Genomic DNA, 15,583 nt, shown 5'->3' with positions numbered 1-15,583 from the left:
TGTTGTTGTTTTGGCTTTAGTTAATTAGGAAAATAAAACCATTAGCAGCTGGTTTTTTTTTTTTTTTCAGCACTCTCTAGCTAGCTAGAGCAGAAGGCTCATTTCAGATCCCACCTGACTCAGATTTCATCCAGGACAGATCTTTTTGCAAGATGCTGAGATTGATCTAATCTTACCTTTGGTCCTGAACAGGGAAAAACAAGAAAACAAAGGAAAACTGATCATACCCAATGAGAAAACCCCTCTGACAGAGCAGTGAACACTTTGTAACTCCCTATGTGGCCTCAGAAAATGCCACTTTCTCTCTACCCTTAGATTTGGCAATGGGTTCTTAGAAATTACACAAGAAGCATGAGCAACATCAGAAAAAAACAAATTTAAAAAATGATAACAATGAAAAGGACAGTGAGGTAGAGCCAGAGGTCTGGGTTCTACTCCTGATTCAAGATCCTGAGCAAGTACTTTCCATTCCCAGTTTTCATTACACTGTCCACAAAGAAGAGAGAGAATTTCTGAGGCCCTTTCAAGAGTTGTCATTGACCACCCATGTTTAAGCATATTAGAAACATCACCTAGAGCCAGATTATGATACCTTCAGGCACAAAGGCTCAAAGCTAACTCTAATGTTGGAACCAGTCCTTAGATATTGCTAATTCCCTTTCAATCTGTTAAGAACAATTTTCACTGAAACTTTTTAAACTTGTTTATGTTTTTAACTTTCTACATGGTGGAGAGTAAGGAGTTCCATGTGTTGGCTCCTTGATGCATGAAATAGAACTTTACTTGTTAAGGAGCAATTAGAACTAAGGGATCAAGTTAATAGAAGCAAATATTGCTGCCCCTTGGCTGAGGAGCAAGAGTGGGCAGAGTCTGAGACATCCAATGCCAGTCCCTGGGGCAGTGGACTCACCGAGATCTTAGTGAAAATGTAGAGTAACAGGGACAGAATAGAGAGGTAGATCTGGATTCGCTTGCCTCCAAATCGCTTCCTCAGGTACTCTGGCATTGTCACCACCTGCATGGGATGTAAGAGAGGTCAACGCCAGACAGAGTGATGAGAAGATCCAGAGCAAGCAGAGCAGTGGCATCTACCATGGCTTCAGAAGTATGATCAAGGGTTAACCCTCATGGATCAGAAAAGTCTGTGAGGTACCCAGATGGCTCCCATTCTCTAATCCCATCCCAACCCATATGCCCTACCACTGTATGGGTAAGGTATTATCCCAGGACATTGAAGGTGCCAAATAGACACTTTTTTAAATGAACACATGACTGTACATAACCAAGAAAGCAGATCTTTGCCCTAAAGGAGGCAGTAATAGATATATATTCCTATACAGAGTGCCTACTGTGAACAAGACATCATAACAATGGTGGCATCTTTTCAGTTAACCAAACAAAATGACCAGGCTGGGTATGTGCTTCACCTACTCTGCACCCAAGCTTTGCCAAGTATTTTGGCTACAGCCCTGTTCAACTGTTCTCCCAGTTCCTTTCTGCAAATTCTGACTATACTTCTGTCTCATTCTCTTAACCCTGAGCCTGCTGTCTTCTGGGATCACACATATCACCAACAGTTCATGAGCCTCCAGAAGATATAAAGTCTGCCCTATGTTTTTTCTGTATTTCTTTCAGCTCCTAATGTATAGATTTAGTAGGTATTCATTATATCTCACTAAACAGGTGCCACCAAAGCTGTCTTAGGTAAAACGTCAGAGAGATTTAGTCAGGAGACTGAGCATGCATTTGATAGTTGAGTACCAGTTATTGGGAAAATATAGTTCTTTTTTCTCATGCTGCTTCCCTTCCAGGAGCAGGGGCACACAGCTATATGGTATACCATGAGCTCATGGTATACCATGAGCAAATGCATGGCAGTGCCTTGCAAGCGCACACCCAATGTGAAGGAACATGATGATTAAGAGGGCTCTGAATAGAATGAGGTTGTTTAGAGGGCTTCTTAGACAGTCAAGTCATGGCTGAGTGGATTTGTTGAATGCTCCCAAAAGTAGTCAAAAATTTTATAACCTGGAAAAGAAAGCCAAGGCATAGGCATGCTCTGCCATTTATGCCATAAAGCCTCCTCTGCCTTCCAAGAGGATAGAGTTCATATCATATATGCATGTGTATTACACATATGTATTTTTATATATACATATCTATAGATAGATATATAGATGATAGATAGATTCAGTAGGAAATGTATAATAGAGCAGATACTTACCCCAGCCTTAATGTAAATGGGAACAAACACCCAGCCCAAGACAACTACCCAAATCAAGGCCTAAAACAAACAAACAAAAAGGTAGAGTCAAACCCGTAGGATGGTTAGCCCAATCTGCTGTCTGCAGGACCCTCAACTATTACGGGAAAATCACTAAGCATTTTATCTTGGGGCTCTGAGGACAACTCCCTAGGTGACCATCAGAAACTGAAAGAGGCCTTTGCTGCCTGATTGGCCCAAAGGAATGGCAGTTGGGTAACAGTGGAGGGGACCGCAGGGGTCTGCTCACCGATATCATAGCTCTTTTGCCTCTTCTCTTGTTTATAAGGAGTAAAATACCATTTAGAGAACTTTTAAATAATAATAATAATAATAATAATAATAATAATAATAATAATGGTAATCTGGTTGTAAGAATTTCCAAACCTCCAATATGGCCAAAAGGACACAAGAGGACTTGGATTTTTAAGAAAAGAAAAAAAAACTCTATTGCCATCATATCAGTGGTTTCCTCATGCTACTCTGGTGGAAGGGGAGCAGGACTAGAGCTCCTAAAGCTGTGCCTCTCCTCCATCTGCATTGAAGGATGGCCCTAATTGGTCCCCTAACACTTAGAGCATATGTTGAACTGCCTGACTGCTAAACTTCCTTCCAGCTCCAGAACACAGTGTCTCTGATGTTACTCACATTCCATTCAAAGCCTCCCATGGCAATGCCTGCAGCAGCTCCTGTCCCCGCCAGCCCCACAAAGTGGCCACTCCCAATGTTACTGGCAAAGAGAGATGCTCCAACCTGAAAACACAAAGAAAAAGTCTGTTAAGAATGTTATGTTCCACCAGTACTCAGAGGTAAACCAGAGAAGAGGCATGTCACCTATGAGAAGGATAAGAAAGAACAAAGGCAGGCTAGGAACTTGACTGTGTATCTGTAGGGACCACTGGTTCACAAGGTAGATGTGGGGTGTTGGGTAATAGTGAAGATGAAATGGAAAGTATTGGGAAAGAATCCTCTTTGGGGATTTGGTGTGTATGTATACACACATACGCACTGGGTATCCTCAAATCAGATCATCTGTGGGTCCTCTGTCAGCCCAATGGCCAATAGCGAAGAACACATGGGAAACTCCACAGCCCACCAAGCTTTCCTTATAAGCCTTCCAAGAGACTGTCTGCTCAGAAGCAAGCCCTGTGCCATTCATCTTCGTGTCCTCCATCTGTGTCCTCCAACACTTCTATTTTTTTTTTTTGGCCTTTTTAATATTTTATTTATCCAAAATTTACTTTTTTTTTTTTTCAAAATTTACTTTTTTTATAAATTTATTTTTTATTGGTGTTCAATTTGCCAACATATAGAATAACACCCAGTGCTCATCCTGTCAAGTGCCCACCTCAGTGCCCATCACCCAGTCACCCCCACCCCTGCCCACCTCCCCTTCACCACCCCTAGCTTGTTTCCCAGAGTTAGGAGTCTTTCATGTTCTGTCTCCCTTTCTGATATTTCCCACTCATTTTTTCTCCTTTCCCCTTTATTCTCTTTCACTATTTTTTATATTCCCCAAATGAATGAGACCATATGATGTTTGTCCTTCTCCGATTGACTTATTTCACTCAGCATAATACCCTCCAGTTCCATCCACGTCGAAGCAAATGGTGGGTATTTGTCGTTTCTAATGGCTGAGTAATATTCCATTGTATACATAGACCACATCTTCTTTATCCATTCATCTTTCGATGGACACCGAGGCTCCTTCCACAGTTTGGCTATTGTGGACATTGCTGCTATAAACATCGTCCTCCAACACTTCTGACATAGGACCTTAACCAATACTGGCTGTCAGTAAATGTGGACAGTTTTGATAAAAAGAATCATTTGAAGGAAGTCTCTGGGCCTCAGTCCTCTCACTTATCAGAGAAGGCCAGGGGGTAGAGTCTATAATTTACAAATGATTCCTAACTATTTTTTTTGATTCCTAACTATTAAACTCTATAATCCCATGTGCCCCCAAGTAACATGAGATGCTACTAATAATAACTCTCTGAGTCAATATAGTATTTTTATTTTAAATTTTTACAAAGGTCTCCTGGACTCCATGGACACATGCACAAAACACTGCATTTTTCAAGGATACGTGTATGTCTAAATACATAGTTAGAAGACAGATTGGAAGGATATATATTAAAAACCCAAGACTGGAAGCCTGGAAGGAAAAAGGAGAATGAGACTGTGATTGGGAGATGAAGGAGAAAACATCAGCTAAAACAAGTGAGGGATCTTTCACTAACCAATCACAATACTGTGCCATCAACGCAATTGCATATGAAATCCAAGAGAACTCTAGAAAGTTTTAGAGTCCTTCTGTCCCAGGAGGAGAAGCATAGCACTAATTGATAAGTACCAAACTAGTATAATTATCCTCATTCTTGCTGAACAATGGAGGAAGGCTGGTAGTTATTTGTCTAATATCCCTAAGATTGAACAAATCTGGAACAAAACACAGAATGTTATTTCCCAAAAGCTAGATTACTCCAAGAAACTATCTTAGCTATATCATTCCCTACCCCCAATATAAGGCAATGGTTGCTTAGTACCAAATAGTTAAGACAGAGAAGAAGGAGTTTCCTAAAGGCCAGGCCAGAAGGTCTCTGGAATGGTGAGATAATGGTAAAAGTAGCTCATTCATTCACTCACTCAATAAATATTAAATTTATTTAATATTTATTACCTCAAAGTATCAAGCACTATTCTAGACCTTGAGGATTCCACTGTGAATAGCACAGACAAAATCCCTATGTTCCAGAAGCTTATATCCTAACAGGGGAAACATAAATAAATTTTTTAAAAAGAGAGATCATAGAATGGCAAGTGCTGTGAAGAGAATAGAGAGAGTGTGTGATAGAATGACTAGTCCCAATTGGAGAGTCAGGAAAGGTCTCTCCATGCAGATGACCTCTAAGTTAAGATTGAAGCAATAAAGGAAGTCCACTATGCCAAAATCAGAAGGAAAGTAGTCATAGTTGAGAAGCAAAAAGGCGGCCAGAGTGGCTGGAGTGTGGTAGGAAAGGAGAGTTGTGTTGTGAGATGAGGCTGAGAAGTTAAGCAGGCATACATCATGTAGGTCCTAGCAGGCAAGAATAAGAGGTTTGGATTTTATTCAATGTGAGATGTCACTGAATGGGTTTGTTTTTGGGGTTGGCTTTTCTTGTGTGTTGGGGGGGGTGGACAGCAGGAGAGAGAGAGAATCTCAAGCAGGCTCCACACCCAGAGTGTGAGCCCGACACGGGGCTTGATCTCATGATTCTGAGATCATGACCTGAGCCAAAATCAAGAGCAGATGCTCAACCAACTGAGCCATCTGGGTGCCCCTCCACTACAGAGTTTTAATTAGTGGAGGGGCAGGACTTAATTTGCTTTTAAAGATTGTTCTCCTGACAGAACATGAGAGACTCCTAACTCTGGAAAACAAATAAGGGGTAATGGAAGGGGAGGTGGGCGGGGGGATGCGGTGACTGGGTGACGGGCACTGAGGGGGGCACTTGACAGGATGAGCACTGGGTGTTATACTATATTTTGGCAAATCAAACTCCAATAAAAAAAATACAAAAAAAACTCATCAGTTCAAAATAAATAAATAAATAAATATTGTTCTCAAGCATGTGGAGAATATAGTGCTGGGAGCAAGGGAGAAAACAGAGAAACTGGGAAGCTATTGCTGTATCAGTGTGAGAGGACAGTGGCTTGGTCTCTGGTAGGAGAAGTCAAGACAAAGGCAAGTGTAGAGATTGGAGTGTGTTTCAGAAATGAAGTTGATAGGAGTCCTGAATCCAGGAGTTACCTTTGATGGATCAGATGTGGGAAATTAGGGAAAGAGTAATCAAGGGTAACTCCTAGATTCAAGACTTGAATAGGTGGATGTCATTTATTAAGAAGAAGAAAACAAATCCATAGATGAATGGATAAAGAAGATACGGTAATATATACACAATAGAATATTACTCAGACATTTAAAAAAATGAAATCTTGCCATTTGCAACAACTTGAATGGACCTAGAGAGTATAATACCAAGTAAAATAAGTCAAAGAAAGATAAATATCATATGATTTCATTCATATGTGGAATTTAAGAAACCAAACAAAAAAAGAAAAAAGATACAAACAAAAAAACCAGACTCTTAAATACAGAGAACAAATTGGTGATTGCCAGAGGGGAGGTTGCAGGGGATCGGTGAAATAGATGAAAGGGATTAAAAGTACATTTATCTTGATGAGAACTGAGAATTGTATTGAATTGTTGTATCATTATATTATACACCTCAAATTAATATAACACTGTATGTTAATCATATAGGATTTTAAAAAGAAGAAGGGGAAATTCAGAGGAAAGCAGATTCATCAGAGACATTCACCTCTTTTCCTCAAAGCTTGGTGGGTATAACAGTCCACTTTTAATCAGAACTCCCTTCTGCATGTAGCCTGCCTGTCCTGGCCCATTATCTTTTCATTTATCATCTCCCACTTCATAAATTATTAAGCCTAATGTTGTACTATTAAGGGCATAATTACCAGTAATGATTAACTGCATCAGATTAACCTTAAGTTCAAGAAGTCCTCTCTAACATCCCCCCAAATGGGAGCATTGGACTTTAAGCAGTTGCAGGCTTTCCTGAGGTACCCCTTCACCATCTGATGGAATGGGGGCCAGGAGAGCTTTAGGGGTACCACATGTCCTGCTCAGATTCAGTTAATTTCTGTCATGGTTACTACTGTTCTCTCAGTCTCTTACCTTGCCTCTTTCTAGACTTCCTCCCTTTACCCCAAGGCCTTTATTCAACCATTTACCAAAACTCTGACTCTGCCTTCACAATGTTAAAGGCATCTAGCACTTATACTGCCCTTTATACAAGCTGTAATTATCTCTCATCAGGTTTCTAGATGATCTCCAGTCCCACCTACACACAACTCTGATCAAGCCACTTTCCTATTCAGAGACCTTCCTCTAACCTCCAAATGGTCTTGTCAAGCAATCTTCCTGGACTCCAGGTTTAAAGATGTAGTCCTAGGAATTCAACAATATTTCAAATTAAAGTCCCCTCCAGTGAGAATTATGAAATTAAAAACTAAACATTATATGGTCTCATTCATTTGGGGAATATAAAAAATAGTGAAAGGGAATATAAGGGAAGGGAGAAGAAATGTGTGGGAAACATCAGAAAGGGAGACAGAACATAAAGACTCCTAACTCTGGAAAACGAACTAGGGGTGGTGGAAGGGGAGGAGGGCGGGGGTGGGGGGGAATGGGTGACGGGCACTGAGGGGGACACTTGACAGGATGAGCACTGGGTGTTATTCTGTATGTTGGTAAATTGAACACCAATAAAAAATTAATTTATTAAAAAAAAGAAAGAAACTAACTAGAAAAAAATAGTGAAAGGGAATAAAGGGGAAAGGAGAAAAAATGTGTGGGAAATATCAGAAAGGGAGACAGAACATGAGAGACTCTTAACTCGGAAACGAACAAGGGGTGGTGGAAAGGGAGGTGGGCAGGGGGTGAGGGTGACTGGGTTACGGGCACTGAGGGGGGCACTTGATGGGATGAGCACTGGGTGTTATGCTATATGTTGGCAAATTGAACTCCAATTAAAAAATATATGTAAAAAAACTAGAATTTAAATACTTTCTTGATTTCTTACTATCTGGATGGTCATAATATCAGTGAATTTAAATCTTCTCTCATGACAGGGTTTTTCAGGAGTCAAATGAAATTATGAATCAGTAGTGACTGACATTTAGTTGGCCCTCAATCAGAGTCCTCACTCTCCCACGAGAGGACAAAGACAATTCACAAGAGCTACAATGGACACTCTTATAGACTGAATTGTGTTCCCCAAAAATTCATGTGTTGTAGTCCTAACTTTCTAATGTGACTTTATTTGGAGACAGGGTATTTAGGGAGGTAATTAAGGTTAAATTAGGTCATAAGGGTGGAGCCCTAATATGATAGGACTGCTCCTTATAAGAAGAGGAAGAGACATCGTGTCTCTCTCTCTCTCTCTCTCTTTCTCTTTCTCTCCTTCCCTCCCTCCCTTCTTCCCTCTCTTCTTCTCATTCTCTACTCAGAAAAGAGGCCATGTTAATGGACAGACAGAAGGCACCCACTTACAAGCCAAAAAAGGAAGTCTCACCAAAAACCAACCTTGACAGCACTTTGATCTTGAGCTTCCAGCCTCCAGAAACGTGGAAAAATAAAGTTCTCTTGTTTAAACCTCCCAGTCTATGGTATTTTGTTATGGCAGCCCAAGCAGGCTAACAACAAATACCACTGCTGTGTCACTTCCACTCCCCTGCCAGGTTTTCACCCTTCCTCTCACTGAAGCTCGTTAACAATGCTTTCATCACTCTTATCCCACTCTCTGTCTACTCCTCACCCACATTCATGCTCAGGTAGGAATCTTGCCCCATCCGGGGATTGACCCTGTGACATGAATAATCATGTCCTTCTCTGTAATTTCTACCCACATTCCCTCTGACTTCAGGATTTTAGATTTCATCTAAAATTTCCCCAGCTTGACCTTGCTTCCAACTAACTTCTTTCCACGCCTTTCTCATCCCTTGATGGGGTTCAGGAAGCTATTCCAAGTATTTAGATGTCTTTACTGTACCTGTGCAAGATGAGCTGGATCTGACCATACCCAACAGGTTTTATAGCATGGTAATTGGAAATAACAAAATATGATATCAAAAATGGCAAAAAGACTATTTTCCTTTGAGTTTTGGGAAATTCATAATCCTATTTTACTGTCTAAACTTCCTACCCTAGAAATTTGGCAGGAGGAGAAATATATGAAGAAATTATAGAATCATAAGTCTTCCAGAGTTGTCTGGACCCACAAATGCCACAGTTTGACTCCCCTCTGCAACACCTCCAAGTGATAGTCAGTTTCTGGATGTGTGTCTCTAGTGACAGAGAACTCCCTACCTTCAAAGGTAGCTGAATCCACAGCGGAACAATTCTAATGGTTAAAAAGTTCTTCACCTTGAGCTGAAATCTACCCATCTCCCTACTTCTGCCTTCTGAAGTGATACAAAACAAGTCAAGTCTCTCTCCCACAAGCTAGCCCTTCCAATGTCTAAGGAAATGGGGCTGTTCCCACTCTCAAATCTTCTCTAAGGCTAAGCTTCCTCTTCTTATATGTCTACTCCTCACTGGCCATGGACTTGAATCTCACCAGAAATTATAGGCCTTCAAGGCTGTCTGCATTCAAGTTCCCTCATCCTTCTCCATCCCCAGTAGCCTCCCCATACCTTTTTGCATCCCTTATAATCCAGCTAAATTATACTGACTCAGTTTCCTAAATATGCTCTGGGCTTTCTTACCTTCTGTTTTTATTTATGCCATTTCCCTCTGCTTAAACTTCCTCTCCATCAAACTCTGATGCCTCCAAAACACTAACTCATTCTTCAAAAGGAATCCCAGTCCCATCTCTCCACTGACATCATTCAGAGCTGATCTCTTTTTTCCTATAATCTCTTACTTCCATTCCTCACTGTTGCACTTTCCTGGGGCATGGCACTGCTTCTGCACAAGTGTTGTCTCCCAAGGGGGAACCCTCTTGCACTGTTAGTGGGAATGTGAACTGGTACAGCCACTCTAGAAAACTATGTGGAGGTTCCTCAAAGAGTTGAAAATAGAACTACCCTATGACCCAGCAATTGCACTCCTGGGGACTTACCCCAAAGATACAGATGCAGTGAAATGCCAGGACACCTGCACCCCGATGTTTATAGCAGCTATGTCCACAATAGCCAAACTGTAGAAGGAGCCTCAGTGTCCATCGAAAGATGAATGGATAAAGAAGATGTGGCCTATGTATACAATGGAATATTCCTCAGCCATTAGAAATTACAAATACCCACCATTTGCTTCGACGTGGATGGAACTGGAGGGTATTATGCTGAGTGAAATAAGTCAATCGGAGAAGGACAAACATCATATGGTCTCATTCATTTGGGGAATATAAAAAATAGTGAAAGGGAATAAAGGGGAAAGGAGGTATGAAAATGTCATTGAGTGCTACCTAAAAATCACATTTTGCGTGACGGGAAAAATAAAATAGGAAATATATGAGACAATGTATTTACTTGCCAACATCCAGTCATCTGATGTTAGAACTGGAATTACCTTGGAAATAATTAAGGTCAACCTTGTTATTTTCAAGTGAAAACAAAATTATAGCCCAAGGAAGAAAGTGATTCAAGTTTACATATTAATGCTATCTTTACTTCCACACCTTTAGGAAAGTAAGATAGTATGTGTACACTCCAAATAACTAACCCAAGAGTCAAGAATTGCTTAAGGCAATGGACAACAGCTGTGTATGTCTTTCTAGCTACACCATCAGAAGCAGCCAATGGATTTGCAAAAAAGTATCCCGTATCAATTATCATGCTTGGAAGCATAATTAAGTGGTATGGATCCCACTTTCTTCCTTTTCTTTTTTTTCTTTTTTATTTATTTATGATAGGCACACAGTGAGAGAGAGAGGCAGAGACACAGGCAGAGGGAGAAGCAGGCTCCATGCACCGGAAGCCTGATGTGGGATTCGATCCCGGGTCTCCAGGATCGCGCCCTGGGCCAAAGGCAGGCGCCAAACCGCTGTGCCACCCAGGGATCCCCTCTTCTTTTTCTTCTAAGCACACTGGAGACTTGCAACCTGGTTCTAATCTTGATTCTGTCAGAACAAAGTATATGACTTTGAGCCAGTCACTTCCCTGCCTTGACTTCCGTTTCTTCCACTATAAACTGAGAATAAGAATCCTTAGCTTACCTCACAAGGGGATTCTCAGGCTTAAATGAGGTGATAAATACGAGACACCTTTAAGAAAGTTTTGCCCCAATACAAGGGAAGTGGCAGGTAAGGACAAAATTAAAAAGAGAGAGAAAGAAAGCTTTGTCCCCCAAAGGCATGCTATTCTTAATACTTATGATGCTTTTATACAGCCCACGTGTTTATGGAGTGCCTTGAATTTCCTGAAAAAGACAGAGTGGCCATTTTTCCTTAGAGGGAGCAAGATCTTCATAGTTCAAACAGAAAATAAACTCAGTTAATTTCAGGAAACTATTTTCTTTATTAATGGACCAAACTGTCCAGAGCTCTGGAGACGCTTTTCACTCCCATCTTCTATCCTCCCTTAAAGGAATGATACAAGAATATCCCAGAGCATCCTCTCCACCCTTTCTCTGGGCTATGCTAGATGCTTCCCTTGAGATATCCTCAGACAATGGTTCTCATAGTATAGCATGTATCAGAATCTAATGCTAAAATACAGAACACCCAGTTAAATCTGAACTTCAGATAAACAAATTCAGTTTTAATAAAATTATGTTCAAATATTGCATGAGACATATTATACTAAAAAAATATTCATTGTTTCTCTGAACCTCAGATTTAATTATCCTTCCTTTATTTTTATTTGTTAAATCTGGCAACTCTAAGTACAATAGCCTGGAAAATTTGTTAAATCACAGATGGTTGAGCCCTATTCCTTCATTTTTCTAATTCAGTGGGTCTGGGCTGAGGCTGAAAATTTTGCCTTTCTAACTAGAGCCCAGATCTTGCTGATGCTGCTGGTATGGGAACTACACTTTGAGAGACCCATCCTGGGAGAATAAAAAAGAGAGACAATTGTGGACATTGCTGCTAGAAACATCGGGGTGCAGGTGTCCCGGCGGGAAGGAGCCTCGGTGTCCATCGAAAGATGAATGGATAAAGAAGATGTGGTTTATGTATACAATGGAATATCACTCAGCCATTAGAAACGACAAATACCCACCATTTGCTTCAACATGGATGGAACTGGAGGGTATTATGCTGAATGAAGTAAGTCAATTGGAGAAGGACAAACAGTGTATGTTCTCATTCATTTGGGGAATATAAATAATAGTGAAAGGGAATATAAGGGAAGAGAGAAGAAATGTGTGGGAAATATCAGAAAGGGAGACAGAACATAAAGACTCCTAACTCTGAGAAACGAACTAGGGGTGGTGGAAGGGGAGGAGGGCAGGGGGTGGGGGTGAGTGGGTGACGGGCGCTGAGGGGGGACACTTGACGGGATGAGCACTGGGTGTTATTTTGTATGTTGGTAAATTGAACACCAATAAAAAATTAATTTATTAAAAAAAAGAGAGAGAGACAGATGACTAACTTTTACAGTGCCCCCTCTATGCCAAGTGTGGGGCCAGGCACTTCACTCACTTTTTTTTAAGATTATTTTTTAATTTATTTATTTGTGAGAGACAGTGCACGAGCACAACAGGCAAGGCAGGTACAGGGAGGGAGAAAGAGAAGCAGACTTCCCACTGAACAGGGAGCCCAACACAGGGCTTGATCCCAGGATCCTGGTATCATGTCCTGAGCCAGAGGCAGACACTTAACTGACTGAGCCACCCAAGTGCCCTTGTACTTCATTCACTTTATTTTACATCATTCTCACTATAGTCTGTGAGATAAGGATTATTCTCATCTTCATTTTACAGAGGAGAAGACTGAAGAACAGAGCAGTGATTTGCTCAGGGTCCCATAGTCAAACATGACCAACATCCAAGGGACAGAAGGGGAGGCCATAGCACCACTCTAACTTTCCTCCTTCTTCCCCAGACATTTCCTTCTGAACATCTCTGAAGGGGCACAGTCGGGTCAGATTCCCATACTTATCTCACTGTAAATTTAGGAATAGCATGTGTACATCTGCATCATGCTTGTATTTCAGATTCTTTCCTCATCCTCTGGGGAACTGGTCTTTAATCTGAATTAGGATTTTGATTCCATTATGTCTTTTCATAGGAGAGGCTTGGAAAGATTTAACCTTTGACTCTTGCTATCTCTTAAGGATCACAATTCCTAGACTGGAACAGAAGAGAAGGTGGGGCTCATATATTCAGACCATTTTATTTCTGAGATTCTGGTAAATATTTAGACATAGGCTTTGCTCCAGAGCCATCATAATCTCTGTTTACTTTACGTTGGCTTACGTCCTCCATGAACAATGGTGGCCTTTCAGTCATTATCTTCACAAATCTCTCTCCTTTCCCTAAGAACCAAAAGGGCAGGAAATCAGGAAACTACTGCCAAAGCTGGCATTTTCCCACAGGTTGTTGGCACAAAAGATAGGTAAGGTCTTCTGTTGGCATTTATAGGTCAAGGAGGCTAGAAACCAACCCTCTCACCAATTCAGATAGGCTCATTCTTGCAACCATCACTAACTTGTGGGTCCCTCACTCAAAGGGTCTGATTGATAAGCGTTGTCTCCCCTATACTGGCCTCCTCTCAGTTCCTCAACTATCCCAAGATCCTTCCCACTTCAAGTCTTTGACCATTCTGTTCCTTCTGCTTGAATTGCTCTCCCTTCAATCTTTATAAGGCTGCCACCTTCTGATCCTTCATGACTCAGCCTAAATGCTTAATCTTTGGAAAGGCCTTTCCTGATCCTCTTATGTAGGTTAAAAAGGACCCCTTTCCTTTCCTCACACTCTGGACTCAAATATACTTCCTTCTGAACACTTACCATTATTTGTAATCTTGGATATATTTTGTAAGAATATGTGTCACACACACACACACACACACACACCAGCACCTAACACAGAATGTGGCACATAGTAGGTAATCAACATATAAATATAGAATGAAAGAATAGTAATGCATAAATGGACAAGTAATTGAATTCACAGTTTAAGAAGGAATATCTGAAGATGAGGTACAATAATAACGATGGTAATGGGGGCACCTATCTGGCTCAGTCTCTAGAGTGTGCAGCCCTTGATCTCAGGGTCATGAGTTTGATACCCATATTGGGTGTCGAGATTACTTTTTAAAAATGATGATAATAATATTAAGAATAGGCAAAATAGGGATCCCTGAGTGGCTCGGCGGTTTGGTGCCTGCCTTTGGCCCAGGGCGCAATCCTGGAGTCCCGGGATCAAGTCCCATGTTGGGCTCCCTGCATGGAGACTGCTTCTCCCTCCTCCTGTGTCTCTGCCCCTCTCTCTCTCTATGTCTAAAATAAATAAATAAATAAATAAATAAATAAATAAATAAATAAACCTTAAAAAAAAAAGAATAGCCAACTTGAGTAATACTAATTATATACTACTGTGGAAGATTTACATATTAAATCTGAATTTAAAACTGAATCCTCTACAATCAACAAAACTATAAGACAACCTACAGAATGGGAGGAGATATTTGCAAATGACATATCAGATAAAGGGCTAGTTTCCAAGATCTATAAAGAACTTATTAAACTCAACACCAAAGAAACAAACAATCCAATCATGAAATGGGCAAAAGACATGAAGAGAAATCTCACAGAGGAAGACATAGATATGGCCAACATGCACATGAGAAAATGCTCTGCATCACTTGCCATCAGGGAAATACAAATCAAAACCACAATGAGATACCACCTCACACCAGTGAGAATGGGGAAAATTAACAAGGCAGGAAACAACAAATGTTGGAGAGGATGCGGAGAAAAGGGAACCCTCCTGCACTGTTGGTGGGAATGTGAACTGGTGCAGCCACTCTGGAAAACTGTGTGGAGGTTCCTCAAAGAGTTAAAAATAGACCTGCCCTATGACCCAGCAATTGCACTGTTGGGGATTTACCCCAAAGATTCAGATGCAATGAAACACCAGGACACCTGCACCCCGATGTTTCTAGCAGCAATGTCCACAATAGCCAAACTGTGGAAGGAGCCTCGGTGTCCATCGAAAGATGAATGGATAAAGAAGATGTGGTCTGTGTATACAATGGAATATCCCTCAGCCATTAGAAACAACAAATACCCACCATTTGCTTCAACGTGGATGGAACTGGAGGGTACTATGCTGAGTGAAGTAAGTCAATCGGAGAAGGACAAACAGTGTATGTTCTCATTCATTTGGGGAATATAAATAATAGTGAAAGGAAATATAAGGGAGGGGAGAAGAAATGTGTGGGAAATATCAGAAAGGGAGACAGAACATAAAGACTCCTAACTCTGGGAAACGAACTAGGGGTGGTGGAAGGGGAGGAGGCTAGGGGTGTTGGAAGGGGAGGAGGGCGGGGGGTGGGAGTGAATGGGTGACGGGCACTGGGGGTTATTCTGTATGTTAGTAAATTGAACACCAATAAAAAAAAAAACTGGAAAAAAAAAAAGGAAGGGGAGGAGGGTGGGGGGTGGGGGTGAATGGGTGACGGTCACTGAGGGGGACACTTGACGGGATGAGCACTGGGTGTTATTCTGTATGTTGGCAAAGTGAACACCAATAAAAAATAAATTTATTATTAAAAAAAAAGAAATGACAAATACCCACCATTTGCT

General features: G+C 41.1%; 1 protein-coding gene across 1 annotated transcript in view; it reads right to left on the bottom strand.

The window, feature by feature from the left end:
• The window catches only part of SLC5A1 (solute carrier family 5 member 1), a 74,371-nt gene that overhangs the window by 42,500 nt on the left and 16,288 nt on the right, over nt 1-15,583 (bottom strand). The window contains exons 3-5 of the mRNA XM_025474656.3: nt 2,912-3,016; nt 2,225-2,284; nt 911-1,015 (exon numbers count right to left, since the gene is read on the bottom strand). Of these exons, the coding sequence (XP_025330441.1) occupies nt 911-1,015; nt 2,225-2,284; nt 2,912-3,016 (270 nt within the window). The remainder of the gene's footprint in view (nt 1-910; nt 1,016-2,224; nt 2,285-2,911; nt 3,017-15,583) is intronic.

Source organism: Canis lupus, chromosome 26 (genome assembly GCF_003254725.2).
Source record: "Canis lupus dingo isolate Sandy chromosome 26, ASM325472v2, whole genome shotgun sequence".
Taxonomy (NCBI): Eukaryota; Metazoa; Chordata; class Mammalia; order Carnivora; family Canidae; genus Canis; species Canis lupus.
Note: the sequence above shows the minus strand (reverse complement) of the source record. Positions and strands in the feature narration are given on the sequence as shown.